The sequence below is a fragment of the Nelumbo lutea genome, chromosome 6 (genome assembly GCF_056320005.1).
Source record: "Nelumbo lutea isolate HS-2025 chromosome 6, American lotus-T2T, whole genome shotgun sequence".
In the NCBI taxonomy this organism is placed as follows: Eukaryota; Viridiplantae; Streptophyta; class Magnoliopsida; order Proteales; family Nelumbonaceae; genus Nelumbo; species Nelumbo lutea.
Genome location: NC_142689.1, coordinates 33,521,150 through 33,546,144, shown reverse-complemented (window position 1 = coordinate 33,546,144; position 24,995 = coordinate 33,521,150). Strand labels below are relative to the sequence as shown.

General features: G+C 38.2%; 2 protein-coding genes and 1 non-coding gene across 13 annotated transcripts; 1 reads left to right on the top strand and 2 right to left on the bottom strand.

The window, feature by feature from the left end:
• Window positions 1–1,825: 1,825 nt before the first annotated feature.
• On the top strand, window positions 1,826–8,174 carry LOC148848443 (UMP-CMP kinase 4-like). 8 transcript variants are annotated; one of them, XM_088952421.1, is made up of 10 exons: window positions 1,826–1,982; window positions 2,734–2,791; window positions 4,466–4,520; window positions 5,546–5,663; window positions 6,295–6,451; window positions 6,573–6,653; window positions 6,785–6,892; window positions 6,990–7,058; window positions 7,545–7,597; window positions 7,921–8,174. In XM_088952421.1, the coding sequence occupies exons 2-9, from the start codon at window positions 2,762–2,764 to the stop codon at window positions 7,551–7,553; spliced, it is 627 nt and encodes a 208-aa protein (XP_088808547.1). In that variant the 5' UTR covers window positions 1,826–1,982; window positions 2,734–2,761; the 3' UTR covers window positions 7,554–7,597; window positions 7,921–8,174. The 8 variants fall into 8 exon arrangements, with proteins under 8 accessions (XP_088808547.1, XP_088808546.1, XP_088808550.1 ...); XM_088952419.1 differs by having other exon boundaries at window positions 1,844–1,982; window positions 4,454–4,520; XM_088952420.1 differs by lacking the exon at window positions 7,921–8,174 and having other exon boundaries at window positions 7,545–7,897.
• A 6,753-nt stretch (window positions 8,175–14,927) lies between these two features.
• Window positions 14,928–24,166, bottom strand: LOC148848441 (callose synthase 12-like). Of its 4 annotated transcripts, XM_088952599.1 has the most exons (7): window positions 23,943–24,166; window positions 23,768–23,847; window positions 18,172–23,568; window positions 16,852–16,907; window positions 16,472–16,670; window positions 16,213–16,357; window positions 14,928–15,452 (listed from the first exon to the last, which is right to left on the bottom strand). In XM_088952599.1, the coding sequence occupies exon 3, from the start codon at window positions 23,533–23,535 to the stop codon at window positions 18,178–18,180; it is 5,358 nt and encodes a 1,785-aa protein (XP_088808725.1). In that variant the 5' UTR covers window positions 23,536–23,568; window positions 23,768–23,847; window positions 23,943–24,166; the 3' UTR covers window positions 14,928–15,452; window positions 16,213–16,357; window positions 16,472–16,670; window positions 16,852–16,907; window positions 18,172–18,177. The 4 variants fall into 4 exon arrangements, with proteins under 4 accessions (XP_088808725.1, XP_088808727.1, XP_088808724.1 ...); XM_088952601.1 differs by lacking the exon at window positions 16,472–16,670; XM_088952598.1 differs by lacking the exons at window positions 16,213–16,357; window positions 16,472–16,670.
• Window positions 20,466–20,546, bottom strand: LOC148848442 (small nucleolar RNA J33). The gene has a single exon (XR_016101622.1). It is a non-coding gene; the product is annotated as a small nucleolar RNA J33 (small nucleolar RNA).
• Window positions 24,167–24,995: the final 829 nt, after the last annotated feature.

Below are 24,995 nucleotides of genomic sequence, written 5' to 3'. Positions count from 1 at the left end.
AAAAAAAATCACTTTAATTTTGAAATAGGAAATACAGGGAGCTGGTGAACAAATTGTTATTGGTCTCGTAATTTTCTGTACCAGAGGGACAGACGATGTGAATCGATAGCATGTGTTGTGAGGTCTTTGTCCTTAAAAAAACACAGATTCCTGGAGATGGAGAAAAGACGCTACCACAGATCCACGAATGGACTAATTTATTCCAATTTTTTAATCTTCTCGTCTCGCTTGCTTTAAGTTCCAACTTCCATTGGTCAGCACAATTAATTATCATGATCTAATACCATTAGTCACGTTGATGAATGATCAGCCATCTCTTTGGTATCGTCTCATGGCCCCGTTGAAGGATGTATGCAAAACACTTGCAATTAAGGCTTGAGTACAAATTTAAATATGTAGATTACAAAACTTTATATTTTGTATCATTATATATGTATTTGCATTGTATATATTTATATTTATACTTTTTTCAAACTGAACTAACACTTTTGTCCCAGTTATTAATTATTGGTACCTGTTTCTTATACCGATCTCACAGTCACATACTACAGTATATTGAAAATATCATCCATGAATAATAATAATAATAATAATAATAATAATAATAATAATAATAATAAGAAGAAGAAGAAGAAGAAGAAGAAGAAAAAGGAGAGATGTGCATTGTGTGAGGAGCAGATCCCGACTCATTGAGCCTATCATGCCCAAAAAAATTGTGATTGCATTGATTATCATATAGCACATCCCACGATACATCTCCCTTATAAACACATACCACCATGTATCGGGAACCTCTCCCTTATGTATTATTATTCGTGGGAGATGTCTCCAATGCACAATGGGATGTGCCTGTGAGATCGGTGTGAGGATTTTGTTGGTAGAAGATCCTAATTCACTATGGGGCGCCAATCTAATTTTGATCCCAATTCTCGGTGAAATGTGTTGTGAAACTCGTGTGGGAATTGGGATTTATTCCTCATAGAATGTGCCTCACATCAACCTCACTGCCACATCCCACCTAATATTGGGAAGTGGGAACATCTCCTCGTGAATAATAAATACAAGTACAAGAGATATTCTCCCATGTAGAGGTGGCAACGAGCCAACACGAGTTGCTCAAGCCTGACTCGTCTTGGCTCGGTTTCAATCGATCTTGAGCTCAAGCCTACTAGAGCTCAGCTCGACTCAGTTTCAATCGAGCTTTAGCTCAAGCCTACTAGAGCTCGACTCGTGAGGCTCGCGAGCCAACTCGAAATATATATATATATATATATAATAAAAATATTATAATTCTTAAATTTTTAAATATAAAAAAAATATTTTTATATATAATTTTTTTTTTGTAAAATATTTTTTCTCAAAATCGAGCTCAAAACCGAGCTCGAGCTTATAATTTTTTTACTTGAGCCGGTCTCGAGCTCAAGGTTCCGGCTAGAACAATCTCGGGCCGAGCTCAAGCCTGATAGTATTCGGCTCGGCTCGGCTCGAACCCACGCTCCCATGTGCAAATAATACATTCCGTGAGGTTGGTGTGAGCAGCATATCTAGATCCCGCTTGTAGGGCGCGATGGTGGTGAGCCAATGCGGACTCAAACAAATCATGAATCGGCCGGCCACTCACTGGAAAAAAAAAAAAAAGAAGCATTCTTTTAAGCTCCGTTTGGAAGTACAAATATAAATATGTTGGAACAAGCACGAAATATGCACGGCACGGTTCTTGTATTTGCACTGAGCCACTGAACAAGCGAACATATATTTCTATTTACATTCTTCCCAAACGGAACCTTAAAAAATAATTAACTAGAGTCGTGACTCTATAAATTACAAACCGTTTATTCCTTTCGCAGATCTCGTTTCCCTCCCTTTTCTTCTCTTCTCCCCCGTTTCCTCTGCAACTGCCAAAACCGACACTTTCACGCGTATCTCTGCTCGATTTTCTGTTAGAAGCTTAGAGCGTCGTCACTTAAAGATTTTTTCATCAGGTACGATACTGATTGAATCTCAATCAGCTCGATCTCCATTCTTTTGATATGATATTGCTCGTTTCCTTTGTTTTTGGAGCCGTATCTGTTAAAATTTCATCTTTTGGGCTGATTCGAAGTGTTTTCAATTCCGATTCAAGCTCACATTTTTATATTTCTAATAGTTATGCGTGGATCTTTGGACTGTCTATTTGTCTTTCTCCAAGTTGATGTATTTTTTGGTTGTTCTGTGTTAGATCTGGTGTGATTGAAGGAGTAGTGCTTCAGATCAAGTGATTTTATTTTCATTTGATATCTTTTGACATCTTCTGTTATCTTCTTATCTCTATATAGCACCAAAGACCGTTTGAAATAGTTCAATGAATGAATGGCTAAATTCTCTGGTTTTGCCATTGACAATCTAGATCTCCTATCGAGTAAGAACTGTAAACGATGTTGACAGATAAAATACTTTAAAATTTCTTCTTTTCCTCCTCTTCTGTTTCTTAGGGGGATCATGCCCCGAACGTGGCCTCAAATCCTGTCTTAATGTTTTAACTGATAACTGATCCACTATTCCACTACACAATAACGAACTTTAGATCCCTGTTATCACTTAAAATAATGCCACTGGTATCCGGCCATACACGACTCTTCTTATAAATATTTACAAAAGATTTTTGAGAGGAACATCTCCTGCGGGAGTGTCATGTGTTCTTGGAGTATTCTATAAATATCAATTTGTTCATTCCATCTGTTCCATGATATGCAGGTTGTACATTCATATTATATTTGCACTCATGGGAACTGCGGTAGATTCTGTCAACAAGGTAGCTTTTTTACTCCAAAATTTTCTTTAACATTTTATGCTAGCCACATCTAGAGCCAACTGGCATACAACCCCAGACATCAGAATGAACAAGCTAGCATCCATTTTCTTACGGTTTTTTAGAAATGAGACATGAGAATGTTAGGTTAAATGGCAAGTTTCAAATGAGAAACTGTGTGTATAAGATATTTTCTTTAATATTTTATGTTCTCAGAATGCCTTGTTGAATTGCAAATTTTTGCATCCGTTAGTTTATTCATTTTACTTAATAGACAATATTATACCATTTACTTGTCTTTTTCTGCAAAAGGTCAAAATAATATTTCTGAGGTTCCTTCGTTTACTGCTGAATTGATAGCTCCATAAGTGACATCAGGAAACAGACCCTTGTATGAACTATGAAATATACAACCTTCAAGTCTTAGTTGTGACACCTAGTCTTATGCTTCTGGTTGAAAATAAAAATACTAAAGAGCATCCTCCTAAATTTTATTTATTTATTTTTTAAAATGCTGCTTTCAATCTAGCCACTCAAGTGATTCGATGTTCTGATCTTGCAACCAACTTGAGGCCTTTCATGATGGCTTTGCCATCAAATGTAGTGCAGCAATATATAATTTTCTTCATATTTTTTTTAGTATCCTTTATGTCCTTCATATTGCACTCTCCTGGCTTACTGCCTATTTCTACAATCTACCATAAATTTCCTTGATTTATTGCTTGGATCCTTTTCAACCATGCCCAATTTAAAGAACGCATGGATGATGAAACATGGATTACAAGCATATATTTCTCACTAGGGGAATGCTATGTCATAAGGAACCTCAAGACCAAAAAGGCAAAAGCAGTAAAGGGTGTTTTGTTTTGTTTATAAAACACCATCTAGGCACTATATGTCATCCAGTCCTCTCAACTATTTATCCATAGGAAAAAGCCTTGTTTGCCTTTTCTGTTTTATGCCTTTCATAAGGCTTGCTTTTCACTATCAGGTCTCCTACTCAGTATTGTAACGTGTATTTTGGGATTGATGACATCCTTATTTGATATCTGTCATCCCATAATAGCACAACCACCTTAACATATATTAATGCAATGGTTGTATCTTTCTTCTGATTTAATGTGTGATCAATTTGCACTTACAAAATATTCCTTTTCTTTTTTGTTGAATTACAAAATATTCCTTTTCTTTTTTGTTGAATTACAAAATATTCCTTAAGCATCACAAAATATGCACCTTAATTTCTAGAAACAACTCAGAGTTGGGCACTGTTTCCCATGCAGAGAATGAAGCATCTTTTCTATATGAAATATTTACTTGGTAGAAATTGTAATAGTAATAGATGAATGATCACACCAATCTAGTCTTGAACCATGCAGTAGAACCTATCCTGGAGGAGATTATAGCAACTTATTCTCTGTCCGAGCTCTATTTGACCAAGAACCAAGGGGGAAAAAAACCTTTTGATGCATAAGCCAAGGCATTGTGGCTGAATTCTGTCCATAATATCCAGAATGGGTGTAAAGATTATTAAATCCATCTAAATGGAATTCTTATATATGCTTTCTTCATGCATGTGTTCCATTTGCAAGGTTCCCTTTATGACCGTCTCATGTATTCTGCCTCAGAGAATGCATCTCGATTATACCACTTGATAAAGTGTAGTTTTGGACGCAGGAAGCTAATGGAAACTTGTCAGATGAGAAGAAGGTCAAAGTTGTTTTTGTTTTAGGTGAGTTTATTGGTTTTAGTTATGTTTCATTGTGCAAGTATCCTATATAGTTCACTATTTGCCTTATACAGATTCCAATATATGAAGTGCAACTTTTTAGCAAACCTATATATCAAAACAAGTATTTTATGCCTTAACTTTAATTTTTTACATTGGAAAGTTTTTTACTTGAGTTTCCATAATGGTACTAACTTGTACTGCACCATGTAAGTGCGTGACAAAGTTCCTTTTTATGGATTGGAATTTAGTTTGAAAGGACTTCAAGGACATAGCTGCAAGGTCGACTTTGATATCAAATTATCAAAGCTAACAACTAGCAAGATATTGAATGTATCGAGTCTTTTTCAATATAATAGAACCCTTTTTTCATTCTTTTGGAGTCAAAGATGTAAAAGGGTACAACTTTTGTCTTGTTGTGTTATCATCCTCCTTTATACGTTGTTTTCTACATATATTTACACTCAATAAGATTATTTTTACTGATTAAAGAAAATGATATAGAATTTGTTATTACATGGATATTGAGTTGGTACGCTAGCTTTTTAATTCCAGTTTGATGTAGTTTTTGTTTTTTCCATTATTCTCTAGCTATATCAGTGATACCTTGCCCTGTTCCTGAGCTAGCTCAAAGCAAACAATAAATCATTACCAAGCTTTTGTGAGAGATGTCATACGGCAGAGAAGAGCTGAACAAAGAAGGAAATCTTAGATTTTAGAGCTCTTGAAAAGTTATACTAGGAAATATCCCATCAGATTTGAGGATGACGAAATATGATGCTATTAAATTTGATAAGAAGGTGAAGAAATAGTTTTTTTTGGCATATCTTGCACCCTTGATCACCCTTCCAATTTGGAAGTAGTCCTGCTCTTGTCTTCTTCTGTCTTCTGTTTCTACTTACAGATTCGTATCGGGTTTCAGATTTCTAGTTCTGATCTGCCTTTTCTTTCTTATGTTGGCAATTTCACTTCAGTTATTGGATATTTCCTGGTCAGCTGATAGCATGATTGCATTTGAATAATTACAGGTGGCCCAGGCAGTGGAAAGGGCACCCAGTGTGCAAATATAGTTGAACATTTTGGGTTTACCCATCTCAGTGCTGGTGATCTTCTTCGAGCTGAAATTAAATCTGGTTCTGAAAATGGGTATGATTATAATTATTAATCCTAACAGAAGTTATGAATGCTGTTGATGATTTCTATGATACCTGGATAACTGTATAAAGGTGCTTTCTCATGCCAGATACATAAACTCTTGGTGTAAATTCCTTATATGATACTGTGTCCAGCCATGTTCTTGCCATATCTGGGTAACATAGGATAATTCATTATAGTTTGGAGTAGCACTTGGATAAGTATGTCTTCCATCCTATCTCTGCAATGCCACTATTACTCTGGATTGAAATCCACCCTTTTGTTAATCCCTACAAGAGATTTGCTAGGCAAGAAATTTACCTGATCAAAGATCCCAAGAATGTGATATATTAGATGGTTTGGATCACCCATTCTCAATGTTCTGTTAGGAACTCTTCTGCATGGCTCCGTTAAATGGTTTACTCTTTACTGTGCATATTTTATTAAACAGGGAGGCCTAGATTTCTACCTCCATTGCATGAACAGATGTTCCCTACTTAAGTGTTCCCCCATTTTTTTACCTGTAAATGGCATTTATTTCATGTTAACAGGCACGGATTTTATTTCTTTATGCTATTTCTTTTCATGTATCATCTGAAATATGAAAGATCTTGGTATCTAAATTTCATCTCTGTTGTGACAGTACAATGATACAGAACATGATAAAGGAGGGAAAGATTGTTCCATCAGAGGTTACTATTAAACTTCTCCAGCGGGCAATGCAGGACAGTGGTAACAACAAATTCCTTATTGATGGGTTCCCTCGTAACGAAGAGAACCGTGCTGCATTTGAGAATGTTGTAAGCCCCCAAATTCTCTTATTGGAAATTTGGAATGGTCTCGTAGGTGATATTCTTTTGTGGAAACTATATGTGTGGGATACCTCATGTTATTCGTGACTAGTTCTAAATTATCTTGCAGACAAAAATTAGTCCAGAATTTGTACTATTTTTTGATTGTCCAGAAGAGGAGATGGAGAGGCGTCTTTTAAATAGGAACCAGGTTAGGCAGAAGGAGCTGTTTATTTATGTCTTTTGGTCATGTCATCTTCAGACAGTTTCTTCTCTTTTTTTCAAACTTTTGTTCAAGTATTTGCTATAAGTTTTCTGAAACTTTTCTAATGGATAATTAAGGGAAGGGAAGATGACAACATTGACACAATTCGGAAGCGGTTTAAGGTTTTTGTAGAATCCAGTATTCCCGTTGTTGAGTATTATGAATCAAAGGGGAAGGTCAAGAAGGTAACTTCCTTTTAGGTTTCCTGCTGATTATTCTTCCCTGATCATAGCCCAGAGGATTTCTAGTAGGTTGTATCTTACCTATTACTTCATTGCTCAGATTGATGCTGGAAAACCTAGAGAAGAAGTTTTTGAAGTGGTCAAATCCATTTTCTCCGCAATTGATAAGGTAACATTTGATTGTGGTTGACTGATTATTATAATGTGGTACTTGCAAAGGGGAGCACACGTTGTAGGTCTTTAGATATGCAAAATACGTTTCTAAACTGCATTTAATAAAGTAGAAAGGTAGAAATCTATCTCAACTATTTGATTACTGGCTAATATGCTAGGACTCAAATCCTAGCCTGTGGTTTCCAAAAGAAGAGGATCATGAAGTCTATGATGTTTGGACCAAAAAAAGACCTGTCACATTTCATTTTACCATGATCCAAAGGCATCCAACTGAGAAATGCCTTGTATTTGGGGTCATGGTTGCTAATGAGCGGCCAAAATGAGCTCAAGTTTATAGGCTATGCATGATCTCCTCTGACAATTTTCGTCGAACCAAACATTGACTGTGCCAGTGTTTAATGGATGTGGCACTAATGCACAGTTATGTTACTTATAACAGTTTATTATTCTTAGTTGACATGGTTGCGCCACATGTCTGCAGGCTGATTAAATATTTCAACTGCACTTGCAATGTCAAACATGGTGTGAACGCAGGTAAGATATCCATTAATAACTTGGAAAATTCTAATTTGTTGTGTTCATCATGGTACAATCTTTGTAATCATCTGTTAACATTTGGAGGATAATAATCGATATTGCCTCCATTCTAGATATCAAATATAGTAAGTATTACAGAGTTCCGATTACTGAACAGAAAACCAGAATCTGCACTTCTTCTCCTTTGATTAACAGCCAAGGCAGCATATATCGGCAGGCTTCTGCCTTTGTACTGTTGTTATCGTGACTAAATGATCTTAATAGTAAATGCTATAATAAAGACCAATTTTTTAATTACGGATTCATTCTCTTCAATGCAGGTGTTCTTATGTTACACCATCATTCATATTTTTCTCATTTTCATCGTTCAGATCTAGTTTGGGAATTCTGTGAGAATGCCGGAAATTTATAAAGAAATAGATTTTTGTGGGTGAATAATGTGATACTTCGGGTTATATGGATCTGGATGGCCCAGGGTTTCAGTTGGATTTTGTAATTATATTTTACTTTTTGAAAAATCTTATAATTTCAAACGCCTTTTCTCTTAGGAAAAATTGCTGAAACCTCCCTTGAAGTTGCTGACCATTGTTGGAACCTCTCTAAAGTTTGGTAAATGCAATCACCTCCCCTTAACTTTTTAAAATTATAAGTAGACTCCCTTTGTTAGAGGCACAAAAATGTCCAAAATACCAATGAAGTTATTATTGAGTCTGGTTTCTACATAAAAAATCAATACAATTTTATAAACAAAAAAAAAGAAGAGAACATAAAGTTACAGTTTTATCTGAGTGATTGGTATGAATGGCAAATTTGGAAAATAAATCAATTTCAGAAAAGAAATTGGAAAGGTTTGGGCTAACAATTTATAGGAAGAAAAAGTTAGGAAAATAAATATTTTGGCCATTTTCCTGCCTCTTTTTAGAGGATTCTAACAAAAGGAGGTCTATTTACTACTGTCATAAAATTTAGGGAAAATTATTACAATTACCAAACTTCATAAAAGATTTCAACAACAAGCAGAAACTCAAGGGAGGTTAGAAATAGATGTCAAATACCCCTTAGGCCTTATCTCTAAAAAAGCAAAATTTTAAAAATTATCATCAAACAAACCCTTAATCTTGATTGTAATTTTCAGCGACTCCCCAAAACTCGCCACCCATCACATGTTTCAGGCATACCTTCGTTTCCTTTCAGAGTGTGACAGGTATATCACTACATGTGTATTCATGCATATTAGACTACACATATAATAGAATTATAGAACACCTATCACAGAGTGCAGGATAAGTGCAGAGCATCCCAACTCCCATCGAGTGAACTGGGAATGGTATATGTTTGTTTGAATTGAAATCTGGACGGAAGGTGCCATTTAGCTTTGCTTATAACGTTGGGTTGGTTTTAGGCTTTTAGCGTAGACTTGAACTGACCCCAGTTCCCACCTTCACAAGGGAGTTTTTGGGGGTGGTGAAAGTGTGGGGAGAATCAGGAATTCGGTTACCTTTTTGGATAAGCTTTTGGTTGAGACGTTGAGTTTTGAGATGTTGAAAATAAAATTAAAACCAATTCCCCACTAGACCAATTAGTGTTTTGAATTCGGGTAACTGGACTTTTCAGGAAAACTCTTAGCCTGTGTAATCTTTTAAAAAACGGTCCAGAATTAGAATCGTTTTTCTGGGCTAATAGTTCAACCATCTGGTTCAAATGGACAGTTCATTCTAATAATAAAATAATAATTAAAATAAATTATGGTCAAAACCGTTGAACAGGTTAAACTGGTCAATAGTTCAGCTATCCGGATTAATGGCTCATTAATCGATTCAACGATTTTTTGCCAGGAACCAGATTTGAGGTAAAATGGAACCGATTGCCTAAACAATTCGTAGGCTGAATGGTCCGGCCGTTCAAAAACATTGGCTCCGTTCTGCGGTCAATGATTTGGCTTCATCTCTGTCATTTGAGAGATACCGTGAATCACTTGCAAATTAAAATGCGGTGCGTCCAATCTTTTGGACTTCTCGAGATATAGAATAAAAGTGAAGATAATTGCTACCATTCTTCAACTTATTAGAGTAATATGAACAAGCGAACAGAACTTATTAGAGGAATACAAGAAAAGGAAAGTGGAGAGTGAGAGAAGACTAAGCAAAAATAGATATTTTAAAGGGTAAAAGACTTAAATATACCTCAAGTTTTTCAAATAAGTTTAAGTGTATATTGTGATTCTTTTATCTTTTATTTTCTTTCAATTTTTCAAAAAGAAGTATATGAATAAATATAAATACAAATTAAATCTAAATAGAAGTTAGTTAAATACTACTACCGCCTATTTACCTCTTTGAGAACCCACAGACATGGTTTCCCATGACCAACAGATTAGCTCCAAGTTTTTCCATTGTCATACTCATACATATCATCACTTGCCTTTGCATCACCGATTCCTACCCTACTTTCTTCTCTATTTTGATTTGGAGTATATTGTCTTCCCACAGATTGTTAAAATAGATTCTTAAAATTGGAAGAGTTAAAAAGATAATAGTAAAAAGTAAAAACCTATTATCTTTTAAGTCTTTAAACTTTTTCAGCTCTCTCCATCACCGGATCAGCTAAGTCTTTGAGTAACCTGTGTCATCTACGGCTGGTCTACCCCTTGAACCAGGTCACACCCCGACCCCTCTGAACCAATTTCAAAAAATAAAAAAAAAGGTGAACGAGTTTCGATACAGGCCAATATGAGCGTATCGGTGTATTAATATTTTGAACCTAGATTACTGTATCGTCCACTGCAAAGCTCCCATCCTCCTCTACACCAGATACAATAATCTTGTTACTCTCATCAACCATCAGCAACATTTTCATGTCATCCGTACAGTGATGGAGAGTGTTACTAGATTATTATAACCGGCATAGAGGAAGATGATGGCTTTGCTTAGAGGAGGATGGGAGTTCAGAGCTTTGAGTTGAGGAGGATGAGGTTCAAATGTTTGAACCTGGGTTGCTACCCATGTCCCTACAACGCTTAACAAGATTAAATTTAAAACGTGCCCAACGAGTTAAGACCAAAAGCATTGGTCAGCCATATACAAATAAGAGATGTGAATATTAAATTACTCTCGTGTTCTAAGGCATAAAAGGGCAAAATAGTTTGATCAATGGATTGGATGGATTATGGAGTGTATAAAAACAACAATCTTCCAAATTCTGATATGGCACACCCAGTACAGCGATCTACCCATCTAGTGGTATTAGACAAGGAAATCCCCTCTCCCCCTACATTTTTGTTCTATGTGTGGAAGCAGTATCTAGGAAGTTGGAAAAGGAACCTCTTAACCCTAACACTGGTATTGGATGTAAAAACTGCAATGAATTCCCCCAAAATTCCTACTCTACAATTTGTAGATGATTGTCTGATCTTTGCTGAACCTACCATTAATGCTTGCCTCAAGATCAAAGATATTCTGGAAAAAATTTGCTAAAGCATCGAATCAGAACCCAAATTTCAAGAAATCATCTATTCATTTCTCTCGAAATACCTCAAATAAATTCCAGAAAATTCTTGTCAGAATTTTGAAGATTCCTATCCAATCAAATAGTGGTTTATACTTGGGGCCCCCCAAATTAATTCAAGAGTCACCAAGGACTCGTTTCGATTTGTAAAGGATAGAGTAGTCAAAAAACTTGCTAGTTGAAAGAGAAATCCCCTTTCTCTTACTAGCAGAATTACTCTCTTGAAAGCCTCTGCTAGTATGCTACCTCAATATATCATGAGGTCTTTCAAGTTGTCTAGTGGCATCATTGAGGACATCAGTAAAGCCCAGAAAAAATTTTCTTTGGTCTAATTCCAGCAATAAGAAACCTTTGCACCTTATAAGATAACAATGTTTGTTATCCTAAAAATGAGGGTGGTCTTGGCCTTATAAATTTAAAATGGGTTAATGAAGTCAGTCTAGCCAAATTGCGTTGGAAAATTCTTAGAGAGAAAAATAACTTATGGGTGAGGGTTGTTAAAGAGAAATATCTGAAAGGAGAAGATTTCCTAAGATATAAAACCAAGAAAAAAATTTCTTGGTCCTTAAGAGAGAAATTATTGATTCAAGATGCCTTTTGAGGAAAGGTATTGGTTGGGTTATTGGAAATGGTAAATCCATCAATTCCTGGAAGGGTAATTGGCTCGGTAATGATACTCTTTGTTAAGGGGCTTGATCCAATTCCGCTTGAGATGGAGAACTTAAATGTAGGGGGCTTCATTGACCATGAGAGGATGATCTGGAATGAAATCAATATCCTTTCGATGGTCTCCCAAAGCACTTGAAATAAAATTAGACTTATTTTTATTCCAACAGAGGATAAAGAGGGCATGCTTATTTGGAGGATGAATCCTGATGGTGTTTTTTTTTTCTGTTAAATTGGCCTACAATTAAGTGTAACTCAATCTCTAATAGAGGTTGTGTTTAATTGGAACATTATCGTGTGGAAGGTTAAATGTCAACCAAAATAAAGGGTCTTCCTCTTTCTATTCCTAAACGATAAACTTCCCTCCAAAGTAGAGGGATGAACATGGAAGGAGAATGCTGTTTTTGTGGGGAGGAAGAGGACATTGACCACATTTTTGAAAAATGTTAAATGGTTAAACAAGTTTGGATGACTGAACAACAGCATAGTGTCTCCACTTGAATATGATAGAGTTCATGAGGCTGACGTTAAACTTAACGTTAAGATGAAGGATAGGAGTGTTTATATTCTATGTCAAGTTTGGAAAAATAGGAATTCCAATTTTTTTTCAAATAAATCAGAACCCCCAATCTCTATTATTGAAAAAACAACAAAAGGTTTCTTGGAATATCGTGAACTAATGAAGAAATCTAAACGACAAGCTGAGATAAAAAAATGGAAGAATATAATCTGGACGCCCCCTAAGGATGATTCGATTAAAATTAATTTTGATCCATCTAGGCTATCAAACGGGATGTGTGCGGTTGATGCTGTGGCCAAAGATCCTTTTGCTAAGATTGTGGATTTCAAACAGTTACTGAATGAGATGCTCGTCTATAAATGTTGCTGAAGCATGGGCGGGTTTGGGAGACGCACAACCTCGCTGCTAACTTCAGGAATTCGTCATGATCATTGAGGGGGACTCGAAGCTCGTCATTTCATGCCTCAAAGCTCTAGAGTATGGTTAGCTACAAGCATGTGTTTAGAGAAGTGAATCAAGTGGCGGATTGGATTGCAAAAAAGGCTCATTTTAGTTTTTGTTCTATTCATCTTGGTCCACGTCAGCTTATTCTCCCTTCACACCTTTCTTTCAATACCCTATAAAAATGTGATTCATCTGAAAAAAAAATAAAATCCAACATGGGTCTTTTTTCTTGTTTTTTATAAAGCGGCTATACATGAGATTTTTTCTATCCAAAACTCCAAATAACCCACCACATATATAGAGGTTGCATTTGTACCAAGGTTCAAAATATCGATATGTTCGATACACCGGTGAAGCGATACACATTTTTATTGCTTTTTATTTTTTATTTTTTTCGCAACTGATTCAGGGGAGCCGGTTTAGGTCTCCTCTACCCCCTAAACTGGTCAAACCTCCGATACACCCATTGTAGGGGCATATCAGAGGGGTCCTAAAATGATACGTATTGATCGGCATGAGCCGATATGTGTGGATACTTTGAACCTTGATTTGTACTTGTTATGAATATAGAAAATTTGAAAAATAAAAAGGTTAGTCACAAAATGCAAGGCAACGATTATTTATTACTCATTACATGTTGTGCCACTATATATCAATGTTTTTGAACTGACGTTGACACAGACTGTCGAACCATTTGACCTAGGAACCATCCAAGACAACCGGTTTCGTTTTAGTCACAAAATGCAAGGCAACAATTATTTATTATTTATTACATGTACCACTATACAACAATGTTTTCGAACCGTTATTGACCCGAACGGTCTAATCATTCAGCATGAAAACCATCCAAGCAACTGGTTCTATTTTACCTCAAACCTGATAAAAAATCGTTGAATTGGTCGATGACTTGTTGACCTGAATGACCAAACCATCAACCCATTCAACGGTTTTTAATTGTTTTTTATTTTATTTTATTTTTTATCAGAACGGACCATCCAATCAAATCGTACTGTCAAAGCGTTAACCCAAAAACCAATGGTCAAAATGATTCTGGAGGCAAGAGAAAAAACCACAAAACACTAGTGGGAAACATCAAAATGACTTTCAAATAACATGAAAAACACTAAAACAAAAGGCGATACAAAACATGGGTTCAACTATAATACCAAAAAGACATGATAACCGAAAAGACATACAGCTAATCAACCAGTATTATAAAAGAGGTGGCCCAATCAGGTGGTATTCATCAAAATTCACAAGATGCTTGGATTGATTGAAACTCTTCTAGGACCATGCCTTGTTGGTAAAATAAATTTTCCCACAAGCAAACATTTGCATCTGATTAGCCCAATCAAACATGATTATGGTTTAGTAAAATCTTGTCGCCTATATGCATGGGTGCAAGTCGGGCCAGATTATATCCAGTTGAGGTCAACTCTAACCCAACCCAAGCCGTTGAACCCCTAACCTTGGCCTAACTTATCTAAAAAATAAGAATATTTTACCAAAAAATACATAGAGAAATTGGCCTAACTTCTAGTGCAATCGTAAAAATCAATTAACTGTTAACTTATATCTTTACCTTTATATGCATTGCATGGGCCCATGATATTAAAATTGTGGGCATACGTGCATAACGTAGATAGAGAGACATCTAAATACATGCATACAATCATACACATTTGTGAATGTATAGTTACATATACACATACTATGTACACACGCATGCCTACATACATATACATAGATAGTTACATACATGAATACATATTTATATAACATTTATAGATTTAAAAATTAAGTCAGATTTGGGCTGGGCCAGATCGGCCAAAGCCTCAAACCTAACCCAACACCAAATCAGATTCATATTTTTAAGCGGTTCAGCCCAAGCTTAGCCCAAACATTTCAGGCCTGGGCCTAGGCCTAATACTTCGAGCCCGGCCCAGGCCTGCATAAATGATGTGGGCCCGTAATCAGGCCCAGCCCGGCCTGGCACATGATCACCCCTAACCCAAACTTCAACCCAACCCCACTTTTTCAGGCTGGGTTGGCGTTGGGTTCTGGCTACCAACCCAAGATGCAGCCCTACCTATGTGGCGGTGATGTGGAGCACGCAATGCAATGATACTAAACACGCTCTTAATCTGCATAAATGTTACTGTGAATTTCAAAGTCTTTCAGGCAATGTAGAAATTGTCCAAAACACATTAAAATATCATCAATGCTTTATTATGGAATGACCACAGGGTACAAGAACAACGATTCCACCTGTACAAGGGAGAGAAAAAAAAGATGGACAAAATAATCAAATAAATATAAAATGAAACTTCCAAACAACATCCACCCTACACCACACTCGGTAAATGAATAATGATCTAAGCCGGACCTCATAATAGGAAAGGATGATGAGCAAAGCAAAACAAATTACAGTGCTCAGATTAAAAATAAAAAATAAAATCTCACAATGGGTGTGTGAACTACAACGGATTACAACATTAAAGGGAAGATGCAGCCGAAGATCAAGAGTTGCTCAGGCTTACAGCGTTTGCTTTCCCTCCACGAAATTGGAAAGAAATACAAATAGCAGCCAACACAGTATGATTGAACACTTGAGAACCTCCAACAAGGCAATAACTAGGAATTAACCCCAACCTCGCACACCAAGAAAAGCCCCCATCCTCTTAACCCGTAAGCTGTATGCAGATCCCATTTCAAAACCTGAAAATTCACATCTAGTCAGAAGCTGGGGCAGGAAAGGAGAGTAGATGGCATACCAACTCATATAACAGGTTCAAATAATAAAAATGGAGTAGCATACAAACAGACAAGTTAAATGAGTAATTTAAACTTGCAATTGTCCATGTCGTTACTTGAATTTTGAAATATATGTTATGTTAAATTGTTAATAAAAGCAAGAACTACATGTGCTTGGTGCCATATACTAGTTTAGGCTAGTTGCTACTTGTGAGCAACTGAACTAGGGGTGTTCAGTCAATCGGTTCGGTTCAGAAATAGAACCTAACCGACATTTTGGTTAGGCTATTTTCATGAATCAAACTGAACCAAACCAAATTCGAATGGGTTTGTTTTGGTTTTAAATTGGTTAATTTGGTTAGTTAAAATATAAATGTATAATATATTTATATTAATAATTACTATTAAAATATGTCAACATTTAATACATATTAAATATTATCATTAATATAAATACTAATATTAATATATATTAACATTAATATTTATATTTATAAATAAAATATAAATATATGTGTTTATTTTGGTTAATTCAGTTTTTTCTCAAACCGAACCAAAAACCAAAATTTCTAAAATCATAAAACCAAACCGAACCAAAAAACTGAAATAGCCAAACTAAATTGACTTATTCGGCTTGGTTCAGTTCGGTTTTTGGTTTGATATCCGAATTTGAACACCCCCTAAGCAACTCTTCACTTCATAGGAAGTCCTAGACATGTCTCACCTTTACAATTTTTTACCAAATAAGAAGGTAAAACCATTAAAGCTTCTCCCTTGAATGTACATGTAAGTTGTCAATACATCATGCTACATATGGCTACTAGCTACATGCAAGGCAGCCAGTTGATGAATCGAATAGAATGACATGCCTGCAAGACCAGACATCAATTGAGAAAGAGTTTTCTTACCCAGAGAGAGAGAGAGAGAGATTAAAAATATACTTTCTCAGTAGACCTTTGTCATTCTTGATTGAAGTAGCTTACCTATTTCACCCAATATGAAGTTCCTTACTAAAAAGTAAAACCCCATAAAAAGAAAATTATGCCTTCAATGACAAAAGCACCCATCCTTCAACCAATAAAAATATTAACTTCTTATCCATATGAAACTTCGTCCCCATAAGCGAAGCCATCCTTTCTAAATCGAATTTTGTGTTCCTTTTCAAAATTTTAATTGAAATCCCTAAAATAATAAAAAACAAATCACTCTTGGATTAACATAAACCAAAAGTTTTTGGCATAAAATACTAATAGCAAAGAAATCCACCGTTGTTGCTGTTCAAGGAAAAAAGATCAGGGTTTATGTTTTCAAGTACAGTGTCAATTTTCTCTATGATTTCCAACATGAGAGAGGGAGGATGTACCTGGCTGTGAGGGCACAGGATTGTAACTGTATCCGCACCCTTGTTCAATTCACACCCTGAAAAGGAAATAAAATACATGAGAAAACAGAATGAAGAGCAAAGAGACTGAAGGGAAGGAGACAATTTGGCAATTGTCACAGAACAAAAATCCTTTTGTTTTTTAGAAGTACTTTCCTGCTCCGGGCAGGAAAAAAAAAAGGAGATTCGGAGTTTGGTAAAGCACACATTCGGAATAAAAGAAATACTATGCTACGTTGTCTTCAACTGTGCATTTTCAACCAAATAAACTTTACACAAAACGCAATGAGGCATAAGTGTGTGCAGCCTTACCACATGTGATATACCACGGGTTGAGTGGCACTATGGAAGGGCAATGCCTTACAATTGTGCACCATGGGCTCTGTTTGTTTGCGATACAAATGCCGAACCAGGGTATTTATGTACCCTGGTTCATGTTTGCGAGCATTTGCTTTTATACTCTGAGAAGAGAGCATTACTGTACCTATTTTTTGGAAACAATTTTGTGTTCTTTTGACAATTAACTTTTTTACCAAGGTTAAGGCATTGGAGCATAAGATAGTTGAACCATTTAATGATGGGCCCACACTTTGCACCAATTTCAAACAAACAAGTTGAATGCAAAAATGGTTTAAAATGTAAACCATGTTTGCATTCATGAACCAAAAAATGGGTTAATATGTAGTGTACATATTTGCATTTGCATTGCAACCAAACGCAGCCATGGGCATTATTGACAGCATTTCTGCGAAAGAAACTCAGAATGACAACCTTACCAGGATAGTATTGGGTACAACCTAATTGGTAATCTTGCAAAAAAAAAAAGACAAAGGTGGAACAGTGTTGGTAATGGAATTTACACTAAAAATTTTAAGTATCCAACACAAAGCAGTACCCTAGTGCAGGTGGGAAGGTATCCAGGTATTATAGTTAGCACCTGCAAATTTGAGCAGGTGTTTTCAAGATGAAGGGGGATCACAAGACAAGCCTATTATAGTCAACATCCACAATGGCAATAATCTACAAATGAGTCAATGGCTCACTCCATGGCTCCAAGTCACATTATTGTTATTACAAACCTCAATTTTAATTTAACCACAATTAAATTAAAAGAAGAGAGAAGTGAGAACATTGTTCCATTCTAAGTTTCTCAAAGAAACACATAATTCCATTCTTAAGAAGCAAAATTGCAGTCACGCCTCAAATACACACTGTCTTAATTAAAAAATTTACCAAAAAATGAGCTTAGGAAATAATGAACTTCAGAAATCAAGAGTTGAGAAGATTTCAATGAAGAATTACCTCAAATTACAGCTTTTCATTAGATTTTTTCCCTGTTAGGATGCGAGATATCTGAAGGCCCCTACTAAATGCTTCATTAAAGAGGATTCTTGTCTGCATAGACTGGAATCCAGGCATCCATGACAGCAGTGCCACAGGGGCCATAACAATTACTCCAAAAAGTATATCGTACATGCGAGCAATAGAGACTATAACCTCCCAAACTACAGTGGACTGAAGAAAGGGCCTCAGTACCTGAGCAATGGATATTAGTCCCCAACCTGTAGGGATAAATGCCAACAAGCTTGTGAAGATATCAATAAACTTGAAATGTGTGAATTCCAGCAAGACAACGATGACAACTACTGTAATCACAACAGCAAGGAATTGAACCAGCCGGTAATAGATGTGTCTTTTTGCTGCATATATGTCCCGAGCATAGGCTATTATCAAATAAGCCCCTATGAGCACAATTATGCCAATCCATGATAGCAAGTAAACACCGATGCTTCTATTTCCATCAGAAATGCCTAGCTGGTATACAATCCCATATTGGAAAAAGAAGAAGCGGAGATCCAGGATTATCTCCAATAATTTTCCCCATAGACCAGTGGTTCTAAGATGATCCTGCTCTTCATACCACCATGTCTCCCAGCTCTGATCTGCTTTGGTGCCAACACCACTACGATACCATATCCAGTTCATAAAATCATCAAAGTCATATACAGCCTTCAACCAATCAAATCCAGAAGGGTTGAACACAAAAGGTGCCATGATCCATGATACTACCAAGAACCAACTAGAGATTGTCATAGCTATATAAACAAAAGTGTCCTTGGCAAGGGAGCTGTATGAAGCATAAATCGTCAGAATCACTCCAAGCTCAATCGCCTTCACAAAATGGCTGCGGGCATAGAGTCTATAGTTCTCAGCAAAACTCTTGTGCTGTACAACAAAACCACGCCCAGTGGCTCGATACTTTGCACCACCATGAAGAACGGTCCTGCCAAAGAAATGGGTACGAGTCCCCAAAGAGAATGTGTAAAACACAGAGGAAAGCTGGAGCTGCATTGTCAAGAAATCCCAGATTGCATTAAGGAAGCCATGCTCAAGAGAAATTTCTACTATCATGGGGAGAGCTGTGAATAGACCTAGCTGAATAATGAACTGCTGATTTAGGATTGTACCCAGTGCTTTATTGTTATTTGAACTTTGAAGCATAGACTTCTCTATGCCACTGAGAGCCAGATAAAGACGGCCCCATAGAAAGGCATAGACAGTAAGAACTACCATCATTGAGTTAAAATAGAAACCCACAGTAGTGTAGAAGAATGAAAGCATCCGAAAGAAATCCAACCTATGGCCTAACCGGTAGACATCCCTGCTGAGAATCTGCTCTCCATTGCCACTAGCAACCTTAGCCTCAAACATTGATATCTGATTTAACCCAACATCTCTTCCCTTACCTACCTGGATGTACTCATGGTGTGTTACATTTCCACCCCGTAATGTGCAATTGAAGCCAGCATATATATCTTCACTTATGTTAATCACTCTGGAAGCCTTACTAATGCCACCTCGAGTCAAGAACCAGAATCTATCAAACACATCAGGGTGCCCATAATGCATTCGCACCTTGAGAGGGTTTGCAAGGACACGCTGCCCTAAGGTAACAAAGCTTGTTTCTTGAGCAGACATGAACCAAGCAAGTGAAGAGACAGAACCAGTGAAAATGTGCTCGCGGACTCCCAAGATAGTGGGTTTCCGGATACCATAGTAGGTGTTGTATTCCTCCAATAGATTCCGCATCTTGAGGGCCTCCTCAAAATAGTTGTCCTGGTTCATGTCAATCGTCTGAACTGCATCACCACGAGTGAAAATGAAAGCATGGTTCTGATTCTCTGGTTTACCCTCTCCAATCTTCAAGGGACCAGGCAACTTGACCCGGTATATTTCCACCTCCTTTTGTAAGTCCTGGTCATACTTTACAAGAACCGAGTAATACTCCTTCCCATCCCTCCCAGTCTGAACCTCATCAACATAGGCAACTCGAAGAGCTTCATTGTTTTTCATCAAATACAAAATCTCCTCAGCATGTAGGTCCTTCTTTGCCTTTTGGCTCCCATATATCTGGCATGCAACTACATATGTGTATTTCATCAGAGCAGTTGCATATTCATGGCCTTTGAATAACAAATTTGCCCCACTACTTGCCCTGCTCAAACTTCGGGAAGATGGTGACCTACCCGAGTCCAGACCATCGATAATGCCATCTCGTCTCATTGATCCAACAGAAGCAAGTTCCTGTGATCCTTCTCTGATGTCAATCTCAGATGCAGAATCCAGAAAAGCCAGCATCTTGAGAGCTTTATAGTAATACATCATTCCCCTTACAGTGCGAGAGAGTGTCTGGCCTCTGCAAGATGCCCAAAGACGGAGGTCTCTTAGCTTGTTTGTCCAAATCTCTTCATCATTCTTCATCCCCTCTCTGTGCATTCGCTCTATGAAGTTCGCCCACTCATCATCATAAATCTTCTGCAAATAAAACAGAGTAGAAATTCCATCTTCATTTTCAGTCCGCAGTTGCTCTTTGCTGAATAGGACTTCCTCATTGTAGTAAGGGGTCAGAACACTGAAGGCCATCATTTTCTCAACCTGGGGAGCATGGGGCATGTTCATGAAAAGGGAGTTGCTAAAAAAGGCTATGCGCCGCCTTGCCTCAAGGTTCTTAGGGATATTGTTCATTGAATCCCTAGATGCAAGAATAATCTTCAAACGACGCACCTGCCGATAAAACGAAGAATCCTCAGTTTCAGGCAACTGGATAGCATTCTCAAAAAGCAACTCTGTGTGTCTCAGAGGCACCAAGCCATCCTCTCTCAGCTGCTCCATGGTCCTTTTCTCCTTTGGGAAATCTTTGATATATATCTCATAAAGGGCCTGCAATACTGTCACCACCTTGGTTACATCTTTCTTAGGCTTTGTTAGGAGCTCCACGAGAGATATCAATTTAGTGTGTATCTGAGGCAATGCAGTTGTCTTGTACGTCTTTGTGAACTTCTCAATCTGAAGTGCATGATCAATCTCATGAAAGATGTTTGTAAGAATGGAATGCTCATCAGTTCTATCTTTGGCAATGTCAAGGAGCATGTGCTTGATACTATCATAAGCTTCCACAACAGCACACCGCCTGTACTCGTTCTTGCAAATCTTATACCAAACCCATTTATCAGGTGCATCCACCAATTCCTTTGCCTGACTGAGAGCAAGAAGCAGCTCATTGCATAGGAGTAAACATGGCCAACGTATGACCCTTATGTTCCACGTGTTTGGCGTCAGTTCCAATAGCTCCAATTCTTGGTCACTAATGATATCCTCTTCCCTGAAAGTTTCAATGATTTCATTCCACAACAGGGCAAACCTGTATCCCTCCACCTGGTTCGACTCAATCTTCCTGTAAGGCCGGCCTAGCCCATAGCGCAGCTTCAGTCGATGAATGGCATCATTCAGTTTGCTCTTCAGCGTCCCTCTTGCATTCAACAGTTGTTCCTGTGGCATGAGATTAAACTGCATCGCACTTGCAAAGAACTGGAACCTTAGCCTCAGCTGCCGGATATTCCGAATCTCACCCAAGTGTGAGAATAACCCAACAGTTGCCCCAACAAAAGAAGAAAAGATTGAGTACCAAATCTGCAAATCCATGAGGTAAATGAAAACCACTGGAAGCCACAACAACCCCACAGCCAGCCTGTTTGTGTTACCAAAAAATTCATGCCAATTGTATTGAATACTCCCGAGGTTCAAAACAGCCTTAGTCGGAGCAACCATAGGCTTGATTTGGAGGAAGTAACTAAAGGTGAACTTTGAAGCAAGAACCACAACCCAGAACAAGGTATACCTTATGTTGTCCACAAGCCCTTCCCTAAGGCCTCGACCTACGAAGGTTCTGCTCTGAAACCACCAAGTCAATACATAGAAAATCCTCCAATTTTTACCCTCAAGGAAATTCCTAATCCATGGGAGAATGAAAAGTGCCAATGCTAGCAGCTCTGGGAGTATAAAGACAAACGCAGCCTCGAGGAAAGTCACTACCCTACGATTTGCTTCCGCAGACCACCTACGATCATGATTCCTCTGTGACCATATATTCCCATAGAAGATACCAAACACAACAGTCCATACAGCGGCAGCAATGCTCTTTAGAACCATTCTCAGTCCAAGTGCCAAAGTCTCCCTTGAGATCAAACTGTACTGTGTACCAGCATCAAGCAGCGACTGAAGGAAACGAAGACCTCCCCATGTGATGAAAACGGTGAGCACCCGTACCTGAACATCACGGCTTTCCAACGCTGTCCATGGGTACTTCTTGCCCTCCCACGCAACAATAATGGCAGCCTGGAGAAACAGTATATGCATAATCCAGAGTCTATCAAAACTTCGAAAGATATTCCAGAATGACCTCTGCTCAACAAAACCCGTCTTGCCCACACCCTTGCTCTTACCCTTAACCACAAAGAAGTTGCTGCCAACATCGATCGGCCACTTGAGCCGTTGGAAGCAGCGGTTGCTCCAGAAGTACTCATTAATATCATCGTAGTTTCTCCAAGCCGAATGAGGGGCAGTGCCATTACGGCTGCTCTCAACCTCAGCCTTAATTGTCTCGTAGATAGGAGTAACAACCCGGTTCAGGAACGCGTTTTCACCAGATATTGAAGGAAGAACAGGGCGGCCGGTGTTTTCATCTATGTAATCTTCGAGAATCTTATTAAGCTCCCCGGCCATGTGGTGGAATATGTAGCAGATGCATTCAGGAACAAAGCGAAGATTGGCGGCTTCACCCCAGATGAGGAGGTAAAGGGATGTGTAGAGAAGCTCGCGCCGTTGATCCAACGGGGCTTGGCGGCGTTCGGAGATCCAGATATTGGATTTACGGCCGAGGTAAGAGCACCAGTGGGTGTAATTCTTGAGGAGTTTGCGACGGAAGCGGCGGAGGACGGTGTAGTCGAGGGAATCGATGTTGTCTGGAGGGGGTTGAAGGCGCATTTGGGCATTGGCAAGATGAAGAACAAGGTGTTCTCTCTGGTTGCGGACGTTATCGTGTTGGAAGCCAAAGAAGGCGCCAAGCCAGTCGAGAAGGTCCATCCCCTCGCGCCATTGGACGAATGGGGGTTTGCGGAGCTCGCCGACGGTTTTGAGAGCGGCGGCAGCGGCTCGGACTTCAGGGTAGCGGAGAGAGGGGTGATCAGCCAGTAGGTTGTGGACGGGGATGATGTTGAAGGTCTCTTCAGAATCGTTAGCGTGTGGTAGTGTAGAACTGTAGGCGGAGCCAGGGTTAGGACCACCCCCGTGAGGGGCCGCTGCGGCTGGGCGCTGTCTCAGACTCATGGCATCGGATCCACCGCCGTGGGTTGCGAGCTCCTGAGAGAGAGAGAGAGAGAGAGATGATGATGATGATGATGATGATGATGATGATGATGATGATGATAATGGACGAGTACAGGTCAGAGAAAAATATCAAATACACGTTTTTTACCAGACCCGCTTGGACTTTTCCATTTTGAAATTAAGAAACCAACGCGGCAAAGCAAACTATTAAGAATTTATGATGAAAACTCACCAGAAGTTGCGAAAGCCCTTGGAGTTTATATTTCAAAGCTGCCGGATTTCAGAGCCCAGAGAGTCAGAGAAACTATTCCCCTGCAACAAATTGAGAATTAAAAACACTTCAGCACTTGAGTTACAAATTACAGAGTGAAGCATAATAAGGAGGCTCGGGGTCTCAAAAACCTTACCAAAGAGTCTGGTCAAGGCAATCTGAAAGCCTAGATCTGCGCGTCAAATTTCGGCCGTTGTTCGGCTTCGATTCTTTCCTCCGACGGTATTATCGGTCTGTCGCCCGTAGAATTGTGGAAACGTCGATTGGAATTCAACAAAGAGAACGGAATCTACAGTTCTAGAGATAATCCAACGATCTGGACCGTCAGATCCTGGGACCAACACTTGCGATATGATCACATCTCGTTGTGGGCAGTGGACGTGGGGTTTACTTCCGCTCCTTTTAGAAAAGGAGGGGATGGCTCTTTTCACGGTGGATATCAATGCCACGTTAATCCATAAATTTTAAAATTCTCAAAATATGGGAAATGTGATGTTGTTATCCACCGTCAAAAGGACCGTTCCCTCCTATTCAGTTAGACTGAGGCCTACCTAGAGAAATAGCGAAGAATGCCATTTAAACAAACAGTACAAGGATATAATTGAAAAAGAATTTAGGGTCTGTTTGCTTCACATTAATTATTGGAATTAAAATCCGTTGGGACCGGAATTGGACTGATATATTCCTATAGTCTGTTTGATTTAAATAGGAATCTAATCTAAATGGAAATTAGCATCAGTTGGACTCGGAATGACATTCTTATTTGATTCCAAATCCCTATTCTCGCAAACCAAACGGGCCCTTGGAATATTACCATTTGACCAAACAGCAGGACCGTGAATACAAGAAAAAATGATGGTGGGCCATTACTGATAAGTGATCTTGAAGCTGAAATAATCTAACGGTTGAGAGTTCTTGAACACGGCCACATTGGAATATTCCTCTTTTTCACTAAGAAGTAAGAACATGGACAAAGAAAAGGGATGTCTGGCTCCAACCATGCATCTTTTGCCGTTGAATAGGAATATTGTTTTGATTTAATATGGCAAAACATATATAGATGTAATTAACGACAATACTCCACGTCAACCGTGGAAAAAGTACGGGCAGTGACTGCATACATTAATTTCATTAACATGGTGATGATCATGTAATTAACTTAGATTAAAATTGATGTCAGGTTATTAAA